The sequence below is a fragment of the Emiliania huxleyi genome (assembly GCF_000372725.1).
Source record: "Emiliania huxleyi CCMP1516 unplaced genomic scaffold EMIHUscaffold_460, whole genome shotgun sequence".
NCBI lineage: Eukaryota > Haptophyta > Isochrysidales > Noelaerhabdaceae > Emiliania > Emiliania huxleyi.
Window position 1 is genome coordinate 29,492 of NW_005198536.1, and position 14,776 is coordinate 44,267.

At 66.8% G+C, this 14,776-nt stretch overlaps 3 protein-coding genes across 3 annotated transcripts in view; 2 read left to right on the forward strand and 1 right to left on the reverse strand.

The window, feature by feature from the left end:
• EMIHUDRAFT_459230 (hypothetical protein) overlaps positions 1-232 on the forward strand; it is a gene marked incomplete at its 3' end in the record, with an annotated part of 1,891 nt that extends 1,659 nt beyond the window's left edge. Inside the window, exon 4 of the mRNA XM_005768278.1 lies at positions 28-232. Coding sequence (XP_005768335.1) covers positions 28-232 — 205 coding nt within the window. The remainder of the gene's footprint in view (positions 1-27) is intronic.
• Positions 233-712: 480 nt separating this feature from the next.
• EMIHUDRAFT_245434 (hypothetical protein) lies at positions 713-4,321 on the reverse strand (the record flags this gene model as incomplete). Its single annotated transcript, XM_005768279.1, has 5 exons — positions 713-1,021; positions 2,086-2,397; positions 3,256-3,362; positions 3,727-4,024; positions 4,109-4,321. 5 exons carry the CDS (start codon positions 4,319-4,321, stop codon positions 713-715), a joined length of 1,239 nt encoding a protein of 412 aa, XP_005768336.1.
• A 3,597-nt stretch (positions 4,322-7,918) lies between these two features.
• Positions 7,919-10,792, forward strand: EMIHUDRAFT_459231 (hypothetical protein; the record flags this gene model as incomplete). The annotated part of the gene is made up of 5 exons (XM_005768280.1): positions 7,919-8,207; positions 8,261-8,370; positions 9,256-9,387; positions 10,205-10,351; positions 10,434-10,792. The coding sequence occupies 5 exons, from the start codon at positions 7,919-7,921 to the stop codon at positions 10,458-10,460; spliced, it is 705 nt and encodes a 234-aa protein (XP_005768337.1). The 3' UTR covers positions 10,461-10,792.
• Between the last annotated feature and the right edge of the window lie 3,984 nt (positions 10,793-14,776).

Below are 14,776 nucleotides of genomic sequence, written 5' to 3' on the forward strand. Positions count from 1 at the left end.
CGGCTGGATCGGCGGCTCGGCCGCGAGGGCGGCAGCGCTGCTGGCGGAGGGAGCCGTCAACGCAGAGTGCCTCGCCTCGGTCGAGGCTGCGCCGTTTGAGGCGTGCTACGCGGGGGCGTGGTGGCAGGCGGAGGGAGGGGGCGAGGCGCTGGAGGAGCGGGTCGGAAGCGCAAAGGGGCTCGTCTGCGCCTGCCAGGAGCCGCTCGCCTCGCTCGGCCATCAGCGAGCGTGATCTCGGATAATCTCGGGCGACCTCGGCTGATCTCGGATGATCTCTGCCAGGAGCCGCTCGCCTCGCTTGGCGGGGGGGGGGGGGGGGGTCTCAGCTTCATGTCAGATGCAGCAAAGGCCAAAGCTAGGGCCAAAGCCGCCGCGATGGATGTCCGATGATTTTTATTAAATTTGTCACCCGGCCCTGCCCCGGCCGTAGAGGTAGACCAAAGACCATGCCCGACAGACGTAATGTGTGCGCGCACTTTCCCTGGCGCTTGGGGGTGTGCCAAATCTCAACACGGGCAAGAGAACGATGTCATGCCCCCGTTTTCCCCTCGAGTGGACCAGCCTCCGATGAGTGCGGCGCATCGCCGCCCCGCTGCCATCCAGACGAATCCCGTGCCCAAGCTCGATGCGTATGCCGCGTCCTGAGCCACGCGGGGCCGCATCCCCGCAGCCCCGCGATCAGCCCTGGCAAGCTGTAGCCCTCAGGGTGCCCTCAAGTCTGCACCGCCGCAGAGTGAGGCGTGCCCACCTGCTGCAGCAGCTGCGCCAGCTGCTGTGGCTGCTGAGGCAGGGAAGGGAGCGCACTCGCCCCAACCTGCTGCAGCAAGTGCGCTACCTCCTTCTGCTGCTGAGGCGGAGGCGCGTTGGCCGCACTCGGGCCGGGGAGCGCGCTCGGCCCAGCCGGTGGCGCGAGCGACGGCGGCGCGAGTGACGGCGGCGCCTCGTGCTTCCGCAGCACGCCTGCGTGGTAGAGAAAGTCGAAGTTGCCCGGCTGCTTGATGGCGGCGACGACGTCCCGCGCCTCGAGCAGGATCGGAGGGGTTAGGGTTAGGGTTAGGGTTAGGGTTAGGGTTAGACGTCCCGCGCCTCGAGCAGGATCGGAGGGGCACGAGGCAGCGGCGGCGGCGTGCCGGGCGGCGGCGGCGCTGGCGGCGGCGCAGGAGCAGCTGGAGCGGCCGCCTCGCCCCCTGGCGCGGGAGCCGGCGGCGCGGAGACAGAGAGCGGGCTCTCCTCGCCACCGACGGCGGCGACGGCTGATGCGGCGGCCGCGGCGGCGGCGGCAGCGGCAGCGACGGCACCGGACGCAGCGGCCACAGCGGGCAGCGATGGTTCTCCCTCTTGTCCGCGCTCTAGTCCGCCCTCTGGCGTCGGCCGCTTGCCCAGCGCCGAAGGAGGCCTACTCTCGGCTGATCTCGGCTGATCTCGCTCGCCGAGCCGCGAGCCAAGCCCCGACGTCTCAAGCCGCCTAGCAGCCTCGCACGCCGCTGCAAGCTTGTCGCTCGGCGCCAGCTGCGCCCCCTCCGCCGCCGCCCCCGCGCCGCGGCTCTGAGCCGCGCGCCTCTGCGCCGCCAGCAAGGAGCGCTGCGCGAGCTGCTGCGCGACGAGCGCGGCGAGGCGGTCGCACAGCCGAATCGCGCTTTTGGTCAGCCGCGCCCCGCCCTCCGCACCTGCGAGAGAGAGGAGGCGAGACAGAGCCGAGACGTGGCTGTTGGTCAGCCCCCTGGCGTCGCAATCTCGGGTAATCTCGGGTAATCTCGGGTCATCTGCGCGCCCTCGGCCGTCGCAGTCGCGGCGACGATGGACGAGGCCGGGAAGTAGCGGCGCCGCTCGAGCGCGGGCGGCTCCGGCAGTCGCTCCGCCTGCGGGCAGCAGCAGCTGGCAGTCGGACAGCTGGCGTGGTTAGTGATGGCGTGAGGAGCTAGGCGATGCGTCGGTGTCGCCTGCCGGTACTGCTGCGCGAATGCCCTCCCGCCCGCGCGCCCCTTTGCGGCGAGTGCGCGCTGCTGCGAGTCGGAGCCGCCCGCGCTGCTGAATCCGTTGTGGTGCACCTGTTCACAGCTGCAGCTGTGAAGAGGCGCCGTGCACAAGCCCCTCCCTCGGCGAGTCCGCCGCGACCATCGCGAACGGCTCGCTCGTCGCGCGGAGGAGAGGCGCGCTCCCCGCCCCCTCCGCAGGAGCCGGCTGACCGAGCAGCGCGAAGCGGAAGCGCCGCCGGCTGTGCGACGACGACATCGCCGTCAGCCGCAGCCTCAGGTCCGCAGGCCCGCCCTTGTGCACCACCGTCTGACAGGTGCCGACGAGGGCGCTGGCGGCGGCCTCGGGGAGGAGGGGCGAGCCGTCCTCGTACTCGAGCAGCAGCCGCACGCCGACGGGCTGCGCGGGCGAGCCGGCGGCATCCTTTGCGGTGACGCGCACGACGACCACCTGAAGGGAGGGCGAGGGGCGTCGGGAGGGTGGCGAGGGGCGCTGGGAGGGCGGGGGCGCTTGGGGCGAGGGGCGTCGGGAGGGTGGCGGGGGGCGCCCAGTCCGGGGTGGGCGGGTGTGTGGGGGGGGGGGGGGGGGGCTTTGTTTTTCTCCCCCCCCCCCCTTGGCGAGGACCAACCCCCCCGAGGGGTCGGGGTTCCCGTACTTTGCGACAAGGCTTAACCCCAACGAGGTTGCCGGCCCACCCACAGGCACGGTCGGAAGGGCCTGACATACCAACCGCCACCCGTGAGCCAGGGAGTAGTCCGCAGCTGCCGCCCTCTCACGCAAGAGCGGCGCTGCCGGCGGTCGCGGCAGCTTCGGCGGCAGGCGAGGCGCTGCCCCTGCGAGGCGCGACCCCTTGCCCGGCGCTGCGAGGGCGACCTTGGGGGCATGTCGAGGACGTGTCGAGGACGTGTCGTGGACATGTGCATGTCGAGTGGCGAGATGTGGGGAGATGTGGGGAGGTGTGTGTGGAGAGATGGAGGGGGAGAGAGGACGCCTTAGCCTCGATTGCGGCGCGGTGGGCGGGCTCGAGGTCGCGGCGGCGGAGGAGCACCTGAGAGAGGGGCGAGGTGGGGGAGGGAGGGGACGGTGGGGAGGAGGGGCGAGGTGGGAAGAGGGGTGTGGAGAGGGAGCAGCGTCGGGATGCATCTCTGCTGCATCTCTGCTGCATCTCTGCTGCATCTCTGCTGCATCTCCGCAGCATCTCTGCTGCGCCTCATACTCCATCAGCGCCTCGCGCACACGCCCGCTCTTGAGGGCCATGTTCGCCGCCGAGATCTGGGCGACCGCCTTGCCGGACATGCGGCCCGCGGCGAGGAAGAAGGAGCGCGCCGCCGCGTAGTCGCCGCGCTGGTTAGCCGCGTGCCCGTCTCGCATCGCCGAGTCTGCGGCGCCTGCAGGAAGGGGTTCCGGGAGGGTGCGGGGAGGGCTCGAGCCTCCCCTCTCGCATCGACAAGCCCGCGGCGCCGGCTGCAGCGCCGCTCGGGCCAGCCATCGCGGCGGCCTGGCGCATGCCTGCCTGCTGCATGCCGGCCTGCTGCATGCCGACGAGGTAGGCCTGTTCACAGCTAGACGCGTGAACCGCGTCTCTTCACAGCCTCGCGCCGCATGCCGGCGAGGTATAGGCCTGCGTGGCGGCGCCCTGCGCCTGGCCCGCCCCCGTCTGCCCCACGCCAATCTGCATCCCGACCGGGTACTGCGCGGACGGGTACGCCGCCCCCTGCCCGCCCGCCACCTGCCCGCCCGCCATGGGGTGACCGCAGCACGGGTGGCCGAGCGGCATCGCGCCGCCCCGAGGCACGCCTCCAGCCGGCACGCCCATCCCGGGCGCGCCTCCCATGTACCCCCCCGGGCCGAGCTGCAGCGGGTACTGCGACGGGCAGAAGGCCATCGAGGGCACCGCCGCCATGCACTGCGGCGCCAGCTGTGCAGGGACGCAGCGAGGCAGGTAGCCCGCCGTGGCGCACTGCGGCGCGGGATTCGCCGCCCCGACGCAGAGCGGCGCGGGAGGAGCCTGCGTCGGGGCGGCGCCCGCTCGCTGCAGCGCAGGAGGAGCCTGCTCAACGACGCCGGCGCAGAGAGGCGTGGGAGGCTGCAGCTTCGGCTGCGGCCGCGGCGGCGGCTGCGCCGGCGGCTGTACGGCTACCGCTGCGCACCGCGATGCGCCCGCAACTTTCGCACCGCCGGGTGCCGGGTGCCGGGTGCCGAGCGGCGATGGATTCGCACTGAAGGCAGCAGCGATTGCGGAGGCTGCGGCAGCGCCCAACGCCGCCGCCTGCGAGTTGGCTGCCGTGACCGTGGCGCCCGTGCAGCCCTCGGCCGCGACAACCTGCTTGACCGGGGCGTCAGCCATCAACGCGCGAACGATCGCTAAGCGACGCGGGATGCGCTGACTTCGACTGACTGTTGCGCTCGCCCCGCCAACGAGGCGAATGCTGAAAAGAAAAACAAAACGCCGTCTCTTTCTCCAACCCCTGTGGTTTCGACTCTGGGGGCCTTAGGGGCCCAATTTGCCGAAGGATAATGTAACGTGCCTATATGGGCTTCCAGCATCGGACCTTCAAGACATGCGCTTTTCAGTGTACTCTCTCTCTCAGTGTGTGTATGTACGTACTTTTAGCTTACTGGGAGACAAGGGAGAGGGAGGCGCGATTTCTAGACCCTTGGGGGCCCTACCACTCAGCGCAGTCGGAGAAGCCGGTGAACGAATCTTCGGAGAGAATGGGGCAGTCATCACTGCCGCGCTCACTGGGTTCGAGAGATTGTGCGAGAGATTGTGGGAGTGAGGATGTGCGGGCGAGCATGCCCTCGATCGCGGCGCCGGGGACGTCCTCTCCAGCAATCGATGGTGGCGGCTCCGATGCCATCCTAGAGATGCGTGTGAGAGTCGTGGGACACTCTCCGCCTCGCGAGTCGCCGCGGCCGTCGCGGCGGCGGTTGCACTAGTGTCAAGTTTGATGGACGGCCGACCTGACCCCATTTACACCTCGGACGGACGCGGCAAGTCAAGTCATGCATCAGACAACAGATCTGCTATCTGATTCTACTTTCTAGATACTAGATAGCACGCGCCGGATGCAGCACCGCCGGCGCCGCGCACGCCACCGTGGGCGTGGCGCAGGCCGCAGCGGCGCAGCGAGCAGCGTGCTGTTTTATAAGTTTTTCTCTCTTAACTCTCAAGTCACAAAAATGAATCACACAACTCACAGTGCGGGGCGAATCAGTCACAGGGTCTCAACTCTGCCGATGATGCGGGCGGCCGGAGCATCATGTCGAGCAGGGGCGGCGACTGGGCACCTGAGCCGGCTCTTGCCAGGTCAAGAGAGCCGTGCGCCGTGGCGGCGCCGGCGGCGCTGCTACCCGCGGCGGGAAGCGCTGCCGCCGCCGCCGCGCTGCCGTCGGCGGAGGCGACCGGAGCTTCCGGATCGGCGCCGGTCGCCGCGGGCGGCAGCGGCTCGAGGGCGGCGAGGCCGTCTCCCGACCCTCCGCGGGAGGGCGTGGGGAAGCGGCCGGAGCTCGAGCCGGAGGTGGCGGAGCCGGCGGAGTGGCCGAAGCCGCCCGGCGTGGGCAGGCGTCCCGAGCTGCACGCGGACCCCGCGGCGCCAAAGCCGAGCCGCATTGGCGACGCTCCGGTGGAGGAGCCGCACGAGGAGCCGCCGGACGAGTCTTGCCGCCGCCGCGCGGCGGGAAAGTTGGCGGGCGAGCCGAGGTCCCACTGCGGCAGCGGCGTGGCGGTGCCCGAGTCGGTGGAGGGCGGTTGGGCCGGCCCCGCGGCCGGAAAGAGCGCGGGCGACGCCGCAAAGAGCGGCTGCGCGGCAGGCGGGCCGGCCGCGGCCGGCTCTCGGTCGTCGAGGCCGCCGCCCGGCGCAGCGAAGAGGGCGGCCTCTTGCAGCAGGTGGCCGACGCGGGCAAGCGCCGGCGCGTCGCCGCCGCCCCACCGCTCGACGCAGGCGCCGTAGTCCGGGTCGTCGACGCGGACGGTGTAGGCGTCGGCGGCGGCCTGCTCCTCGAGCGGGAAGAGGCAGGCGTCGGAGGCGCAGCAGATGAGCACCTCCTCAAAGCTGATGGCGCGGAGCACGAGCGACGAGCCGCAGGAGGGGCAGCGCTGGAGCGAGGCGGGAAGCGACGCCGCCAAACCCTCAGCGGCCCCGCTCGATAAGAATTTTACCTCGACACCTCTCACAGCAGACTGGCTCGGACTGGCACTACAAAAGCGCTCGATAAGAAGAAACCGCTCGGATTAGTGGCCACAATGAGCGGCGCCGTCAGAGAGAACAATGCCAAAAGGAGTTTTAACAACGCGCACGCGGCCCAAAAAGAAATTTTGCACTTGTTAAAACCAAGCGCCCACTCACGACACTGGGCACAGGGAAAGAAGATCGTCTCGATGCATTTTACTTCCGAAACCGTGTACTCGCCCGCCCACTCCCTTAGGTTAGGTTAGGTATGAAGGTGAAGAACAGCCAGGCTCGGACTGGACACCAACGCGGTATGGGAGAGAGAGATTCTTCTTCTCGGTATGGGGTCCGATTCAGAATCGACTTTAAAAAAGTGTTTAGCTCGTTCGGCACCCCGCTCTCCAACGACGCCGAGGAGAGGCAGTGGAGAAAATACGTCCACAGAGCGATTAACGTCCGCAACCGAAACCCATCGCTAACCGTCCATAAATGCCGCCTGTGCGGAGAAGAGGACGAGAGCATGCTGCACCTGGTCCAATGCCGCCATACTAAGCCTCTGTGGTCGCGCAGCCTGAAGTTCTGCCACGAAATCCTGAAAGCGCCCGCCGACGCCGTAACAGGCATAGAGAGGGCCATAATATTCAATCAAGACAAAAAGAAAAACATGTTACCAGAAGCAGCATGCGCCTTCATCCGACACGCATTTAACATATTTTACCATGACTTCGCAAACGTCGAAAAGGGCCACATCTTCGTTTGGCAAAAAGTTTACTACAGAGCCCTCACTTCCTTTCGAAGGGCGGCGATGCGATACGCGGGGAAAATCAGACTACGACTCGATCGACATGTACATCGCCCGCCGCCAGCTGCGCTGGCTCGGCCACGTCGCGCGCATGGACTACGACCGGCTGCCGCGCCGCATGCTCTCCGCGTGGGTGCCCCACCGGCGGCCCATCGGTGCGCCGCGCATGACTTACAGGCGGTCGATCTTCAAGGCACTCGCGAAATTCGGCATCGACTCGGCGCGCTGGCATCTACTCGCGGCTGATCGCGCTGCGTGGCGCGAGACGCTGCGGTCAGGCCTCGCCCCGGCCGAGTTCCGCCCGCCTCCGGCTCCTCCGTCGCCCGAGCGCATCTCGCGCACTAAACCCGTGCGGGGCTGCACCGCGGCCACGATGGCTCGCGTTAGCGCTTCGCTGCGCCTCTTGGCTTGAGTCAGGCTTCGGGCCTGGCCTAATCGCTCGCGCGCGGGTGTGCCTGCTTGGCTCAAGCCAAACAACAACAAACACTTACTGTATGGCTCTCTGATGCCCAATGCGTGCACTCGTCCCTCTCTGTATGTGTGGGTTCGTGTGTGCGGGGGCCCTCCTTGTCTCTGCCTAGACAGTGTGAGGTAACACCTACCTACCTACCTACCTACCTAGTCTGCGCGATATTGCAGATTTGCAGTCTGTCTGTGGGCGGGTTCCGAAAACCCACCCCCGTCTTTTTTCTTTTTATCGGAGAGCACGGCGTGCAGAATCTCGCGGCGCCGTGCATTTCGGAACACACACATCGCACACACACAGGTCGAGGAGGGGTCAGCCCGCCCGGATACGCGGCCGCGCGCCGCCTCACCCCCGATCGTTTCTCACGCCCCTACCACGCCGCGCGCTCTCGTCACTCGGCCGCGCCGCACGCGCTGCGCTCGCGCCGCCCCCCCTCCCTCGGCGGGCTGCCGCTGAACGCAACTTGTGACCGCCGCCCCTCCCCCGTACCCAGCAGAGGCAGGCATGCGCAACCCCTCCGGCCGCTCTCCCGCCGGGTGCACTCTCATCGGCATCCTCGCTATGCTCGCGGCGCCGGCCGACGCGGTCCGCTGTGTCACTCCTGCCTGCCAGTGCGAAGCGCTCAAGGCGGTGTATTCGGACCTGCAGATCTCAGACATCCACACAGGGTTCCCGGGCACGGAGGCCGACTGCTGCAAGCTGTCCGACGTGCGCTGCAACGACGCCGGCGGCATCACGGACCTCAAGCTGCGGGGCGGCACCTCGACGCCCTCCGGCGTGATCCCGCTCGAGGGTCTCAAGGGCCTTGTCTAGGAAGTGTCTAGGAAGTGTCTAGGAAGTGTCTAGGCGTGATCCCGCTCGAGTCGCTCAAGGGCCTTGTCGAGCTCAACAGGCTCGACCTCGGCAAGGACAGCTCCTCCTCCATCTCGGGGACGATCCCGGGCTCGCTCGCGACAGTGGGCAACCTCCGCGACCTCACCCTCACCGCAAAGCGCCTCTCGGGCACCCTCCCAGCAGAGCTCCTCGGCGCGGATGCCAAAGGTCGCCTCGAGGAGCTGAAGGCGCCGAGAGACAGCCGAGAGATGCAGCCGAGAGAGACAGCCGAGAGACACAGCCGAGAGACACAGCCGAGATGTAGAGGGACACGTCGAGGAGCAGCGACCAGCATCCCCTCTCCCTCCCTCGCACTACCGCGCACCTCGGCTGCCCCTCGGCTGCCCCTCGGCTGCCCCTCGGCTGCCCCTCGGCTGCACCTCGGCTGCACCTCGGCTGCACCTCGGCTGCCCCGCTCGGCTGTAGGTGACGGGCCGCATCTCCGGCACCGTCCCTGCCTCGTACTGCGAGTCGCCGAGTCCAAAGCAGGGCGAGTCCAAGGTGAGCTACGCCTGCACAGCCAGCTGCACTCCCGCCATGACGCCTCGGCTTTCCCTCGCCGCCGCTCCTCTCGGGCGCAGCAGGCGGCGGTACGTCCTGCTCTACGTCCGAGGTCTGACCCCTCTGCGTCACTTCGGCCGCACAGGAGTACGGCATGCTCCAAGATCTCGAGCTCGGCGACAACGAGCACCTCTCGGGCACCCTCTCCTGGTCCTGCTTCACGCAGCAGTACCTCGAGGAGCTCCGGCTCGACTCGACCGCCCTCTCCGGCACTCTGCCCCAGTTCGTCGACTTGCCGAGGATCGAGGCGAGAGAGCAGCAGAGACGTAGCAGAGGCGAAACAGCACCCGGAGATCACCCGAGATCTTCCCCCTCCCCCCCTCTAGTAACCCCCTCCCCCCCCCCCTCTCTAGTAGCCCGGCAGCAAGCAGCTCTGGGACGAGACCCGTGCATCTCCCTCCCCACAGGACATGGACCTGAGGCAGATTGAAGTGATCGACTTCTCCAACAGCGGCCTCTCCGGCACCATCTCTGACGGCCTGCGCCGCTCAAAGAGCCTCCGCTTCCTCGAGCTCTCGCGCGCCGGCGTCTCGGGCACGGTGCCGAGACTTACCCGAGATTACCCGAGACTACCCGAGACTTACCCGAGACTACCCGAGACTACCCGAGACCTGGCCGAGAGACCGCGTCTCGGGCACGGTGCCTCCCTCAGCCGCGACGCCTCCATGACGCGCCCATGACACGTCCTCGAGACACGCCCCCGTGCAGGTGCCCTCCTTCCTCAACTCCCTCAGCCTCGACGGGCCGGGCGCCTCCTGCAGGCTCGACTCGCCGACACGCCCGCGTGTCCCCCTCACACGTCCCATGACACGTCCATGACACGCCCATGACACGCCCGCGTGTCCCCCTCACACGTCCCATGACACGTCCATGACACGCCCATGACACGCCCGCGTGTCCCCCTCACACGTCCCATGACACGTCCATGACACGCCCATGACACGCCCGCGTGTCCCCCTCACACGTCGCGCATGACACGCCCATGACACGCGCATGACACGCCCGCGTGTCCCCCTCACACGTCGCGCATGACACGCCCATGACACGCGCATGACACGCCCGCGTGTCCCCCTCACACGGCCCATGACACGCGCATGACGCGTCCCACCATCATGTGCATGTGCGCGTCCTGCGCGCAGGCTCGTCGACGACACGCACAGCGGCAACTTTCAGTGCCCGCTCCCGATGGATGTCCCCTCCTGCACCCGCATCTACGGGCAAGAGATCGACTGCGAGTATGACTACGCGTCGCCGCCGCCGCCGCCGCCGCGTGGTTTCGACGCAGCACGCCTCTCGCCGAGGCCTTGCTCGCACGGGCAAAGCCTTAGCCGGAGCGTCGCGGGGCCTTCCTTGTAGGGCTTGGACGACCTCTCGCCGGGCATGATGGCGCTCCTCCTCCTCTTCTGCCTGAGCGGCGCCGGCGCCGCGGTCCACCTCGTGAGGCGCTCGCTCGCGCCGAGGAAGTCGATCGCAGAGGCGGCTGCGATGGCGCTCGAGATGCAGGCGGGCTCTAGGGCTGGCTGAGGGCCGTCGCGACACTACACAGACACGACTCTGTTGTGAGCGCGACCCTTGCTATCGCTAGGTGGGGGACATCAAGGTCGTGAAGTGATGTGCCGGAGGAGGGTTGCGAGTTCGGGCCGGCCCAACTCCATTCGGGCCCACAGCGCAGCTTGAGCGCAGCATGTGTGCACGTGTGTGGGTGTTGACTGTGCTCTGTGGGGCCATCACCGGGCCTTCGAGCAGCAACCAGCATATACGCACCCCTTGGGGTTGCGTTCGCGCAGTGGCGACGGACGGGGAGTCACAGCCCTCACACTGACACGGTGTTCTCTCTTTTTCTCTCTCGCCGTGAGGGGGGTGCGGGTGGGTTTCACCATGCTTGTGCTACACACATTCATTCCACAAGCACATAGTACAGTAAATATAATTACACAGTAAAATATGTGCATGCAACTACGATGAAACAAGGTACACTGCTGACGGCGACCGGTGGCGGTGGCGCGCCTAGCTAGAGAGTATGATATGATCTGGGACTGGGTGCGTTACACAAGCGTGGGCAAGCATCAGCAAGATGCATACCCATACGCACACATCAACGAAAGCCTGAAAGGGGTCTCTCCGCCGGCCCAAGCCCAAGAGAGCGCAAAGGCCGCCGTGCAGCACGACGCTTTTGCCCCGCCCGCGTAGTTCAGACGGAGAACGCTTCATCTATCGTGCCGTGGCCAGCAGCTCCTGATCCTGCAACTGCACTGGCCTCCCCCCAAGAGCCAGCAGCTCCCGCCGAAGCTACGAGGCTCATCTCGCAATCAACGGATGGCCCGCCAATCTGTGCGCTCGTGAGTGGCGGGAGGTAAAGCTGTAGCGCTTCCCTCCGATGCACATACAGATGCAGCTGTCTGAAGGGCGTGAGGTCGGGGTGGAAGGGAGTCAGCTTCTCCCCGCTCGACTGGAGACGACTGAGCTCGGCGTGCAGCACGCGAAAATCGGCCAGCCCGATGAGCCGGCCCCGAGAAAAGGCCAGCCAGACACGAGTCTCGAGTGTGAACGGGAGCGGCCCCAGCTCAAAATTTCTCTTCGCCTGCGGCGCGCGCACTTGTCACTTTCCAAGTCTACGGTGTTCTGAGTGGAGTGGAGATGGAGGCGTGTGTGCGTCTTCCCGTCATCCAGAGAGCCGACTCGGCGGCAGACTCTCTGGCATCGCCCTCGCGGACCGCAACTAGCAGCTTACCTCTTACCTAAAATCCTTAGGGGGCCGGCTCTGGCCTGAGTGCCGGCCGGAGCTAAGAAACCACGGCGTGGGGTGGGTGAGGGCTGTGGAAAGGCTTAGAAACGGCGGCGTGCCGCCAAATTCTGTTTTCTTAATGCCCGCAACCCACTGTAGGGGGTGGCGGCAGGCCCTTGGCGGTTGTTGATTGATGGGAAGGCGAAACACAGTCCGACCAACGACTGGGATAGGCGGTTCGGTCGAAAGAGAACAAGGCTCTCGAAAAAAGAAAATTCCGCTGTTCGCGCCTCTGGCTCGCAGGCAGCGCGGGCGAAAGAGCGGGCCGGGTTCGCGCCTCTCCTCGCCGCTCGCCGGCAGCGCGTGCCAAAGAGCGGGCCGGGTTCGCGCCTCTCCATCGCCGCCCGCCGGCAGCGCGGGCGAAAGCGGGCCGCTCGTACCGAAGGCCCAAAGTCAGCTACTACAGCGCAATGTCGAAGCGGCCTCGTCCCTCCCCGCCTCTGTATCTGCTGCGCCTTCCGAACCTGCTCTCGCATGCGGACATTGCCCGCCTCGAGCGCATCACCAAAGACACGACCTACTCAACTGCCTACGAGGCGCCGGCCCTGTGGCTCCCGAGAGGAGAGACATATTATGTGTCCTCATCCGCTACGTGATGATAGGACCGCCACGTCGGCCACGTCTCCCGCATCATCTGGCGCGCAGCCGAAGCGCGCGGCTCGCTCCGTCGCTCCCTATCGGCCACCGGCGGTGTCGAGCTCTTAGGCGGCCGCCCCGCCGCGCCAAGGCTGCCGCCACAAGCAGCGAGACGACGGGCAGCAGCGGCACGGCAGCGCTGCTCGCCGGCTCGGAAGACGAAAGCGACGACGAAAGCGACGACGAAAGCGACGACGCCGACTTCGATCCGGATGACCCAGGCGACCAGCGCACACGTCGGAGACGGTGAATAGTGGCGCTGAGGCCTCCTCTTGTGCCCCGCAGACCCTTGCAGCTGCTTTGCCCACCACGGGGATTGCCCGCAGTTCCTGTTCAAGAGGCTCAAGGCGGCGGTGCGAGAGGGCGCGAGAAAATGGCCCAGTGCTCTGCCCGCGTTCTCCTCTGGGCGGGTGCGGTACGAAAATGTGCACGCAATGTCGTACGGCGTTGGGGACAAGAAGAGCTGGCACCTCGACGCCTTCCCCGCCTCGAAGCGCCCAAAGGGCCCGCCCGGCTTCGAGGATGCGCGCGCTCTCTCGGTCGTGGTCTGCCTCGAGCCCTGCGACGCGGGAGGCGTGTTCGAGGCGCGAGCGGGCTGGGTGACGGAGCCGCCGCCGGCCCTCCCTGCACTGCGCGGGAGCGAGCGCCTGTAGGTGGTCCGCGGCTCGGCGCCGGAGATGCTGGCCAGCGGCGAGCCCTCAGGCCTGCCGGAGGCGGTGCCGCTCCGAGCTGGAGACGCTGTCGTCTTCCCGTCCAAGCGGCTGATGCACCAGGTGTCTGCCGTGACGCTCGGGCGACGCAAGAGCATCGCCCTCTTCGCCCGCACGCCGAGCAAGCCGGTCGCTGCCCAGGAGTCGGACTCGGCCGATTCGGACTTTGACTACGAGGACGAGGACTAGGCGTGACGCGGCACGTGGGGGGGGGGGGGGGGGCGGAGCGCGAGGGCCTCGGGCGCGCGCTTTTGGGCCAGGATGCGGGTCGGGGCTCGGGCACTCGGCTCAAGCGCACAGACGCGCAGGGCTGCGAGGAGCGTGGAGAACGCGGCGGAGGAGCGAGGAGGAGCGATCGCCCACCGCACTTGGGCGCATCGCCGCAGAATTTCTTTTTTGGGGATGGCACCGGAGTGAGAGTCGTGTGACTGCTCCTAATAAATAGAGCAGACATCTCCTGGAGGAGATTAGGGGGCGACGGAACCCGAGTACCCGACGGCGGTGCAGACCGCCCGCCCCGCTCGGAGGGCGGGGTGCACCTCCTCGAAACGCATGCGAGATGTGGCGACTCAGATCGCCTTCCTGCGCGAGCAAGTGAAGGATACGAAGCGCGTCAGGCTCACCCACATCCGAACGCAGGGACAAGTGGCCGACCTTTTCACGAAGCCACTGACAGCGGCTGTCTTTCACCCGCTCTCCGACGCCCACCCACGTGATTGAGGTGGTGAGCAGACGGAGGTTGCGTCACCGTACCAGCAGATGCATGCATGAAGATGGCCAGGAACGAGCCAAGCATGTGCAGCGGCTAGGATGTACAGCAGGAACGCGCCGCGTACACCAGCTAGCCACTGAGGGGGTGAGCTGCTCGTTCTCAGTGCAGCGCTCTTGTATTCACACCCGCACAGCACCCTGAGGTATTTTATATCCCCCCACCCGGGTGAGTGGGTGGGTGGGAATTTTATATTTAGCAATATGAGCCGCCGTCCCCACTCGAACTCGAGTCCGCCGACCGCTATAGGTCGAGCGGGGAGAGAGGCGCTGCCTCCACGGCGGGGACGGAGGCGACACCTCCGTCCCCACCGCCATTGGTTCGAGCGGCGAGCCTTAGGTAGAGCGGGGACGGAGACGTGGAAAAGCGTGCTTGTGAGTGGAAGCCACAAGCGCGCTGGCTCCTTTCGTTTTTATATGAGGGTGTTTTCCTGAGGGTGTGTTTTCTTTCTTGAAACCTTTTCTTAAACTGGGTAACGAACCCCTGTCACTCCGTGAAGTGAACAGAAGAGAGGTGTGAACAGACTGGCGTGCTGATCGTGAAGAGGCGCCATGTCATCGGACACCGAGAGCACACGGTCTGCGACCCGCGGTCAGAGGTCGCACCCGAGCCGCAAGTCCCCAAGGGGCCGGGCCAGATAAGGCGCGTGCCCCAGCTGTTCACAGCAACAGCATGGTCTACCCCCGTCGTCCCACCCCAAGTGCAGCAGACACTTGCTTGTGTTTGATGTTGTGGCCCTGCTGCGGAGCTCGCCGTCGTACTTCTTGTTTCGAGTCTTCTTGCCCCCCGACACGGCCTGGCAAGCCACGTCGAGGGGGAGACCCAGGCGGCGCTGCACCGAGATCCGCATCGGGTTGGCGGCCATCTTTGGTCGCTCTTCGCTGGCACGACTGGGCACGGGACTGGCGCGCACTGGCACTAGCACAGGTACGCTCTTCGCTGGACTCGCTCTTTTAGTAGCGCATGCCGCGGGGCTCGCCGTAACACGGCCCTGCGCTGCGTCCGACCCTAGCAGGTGCCATCCATAT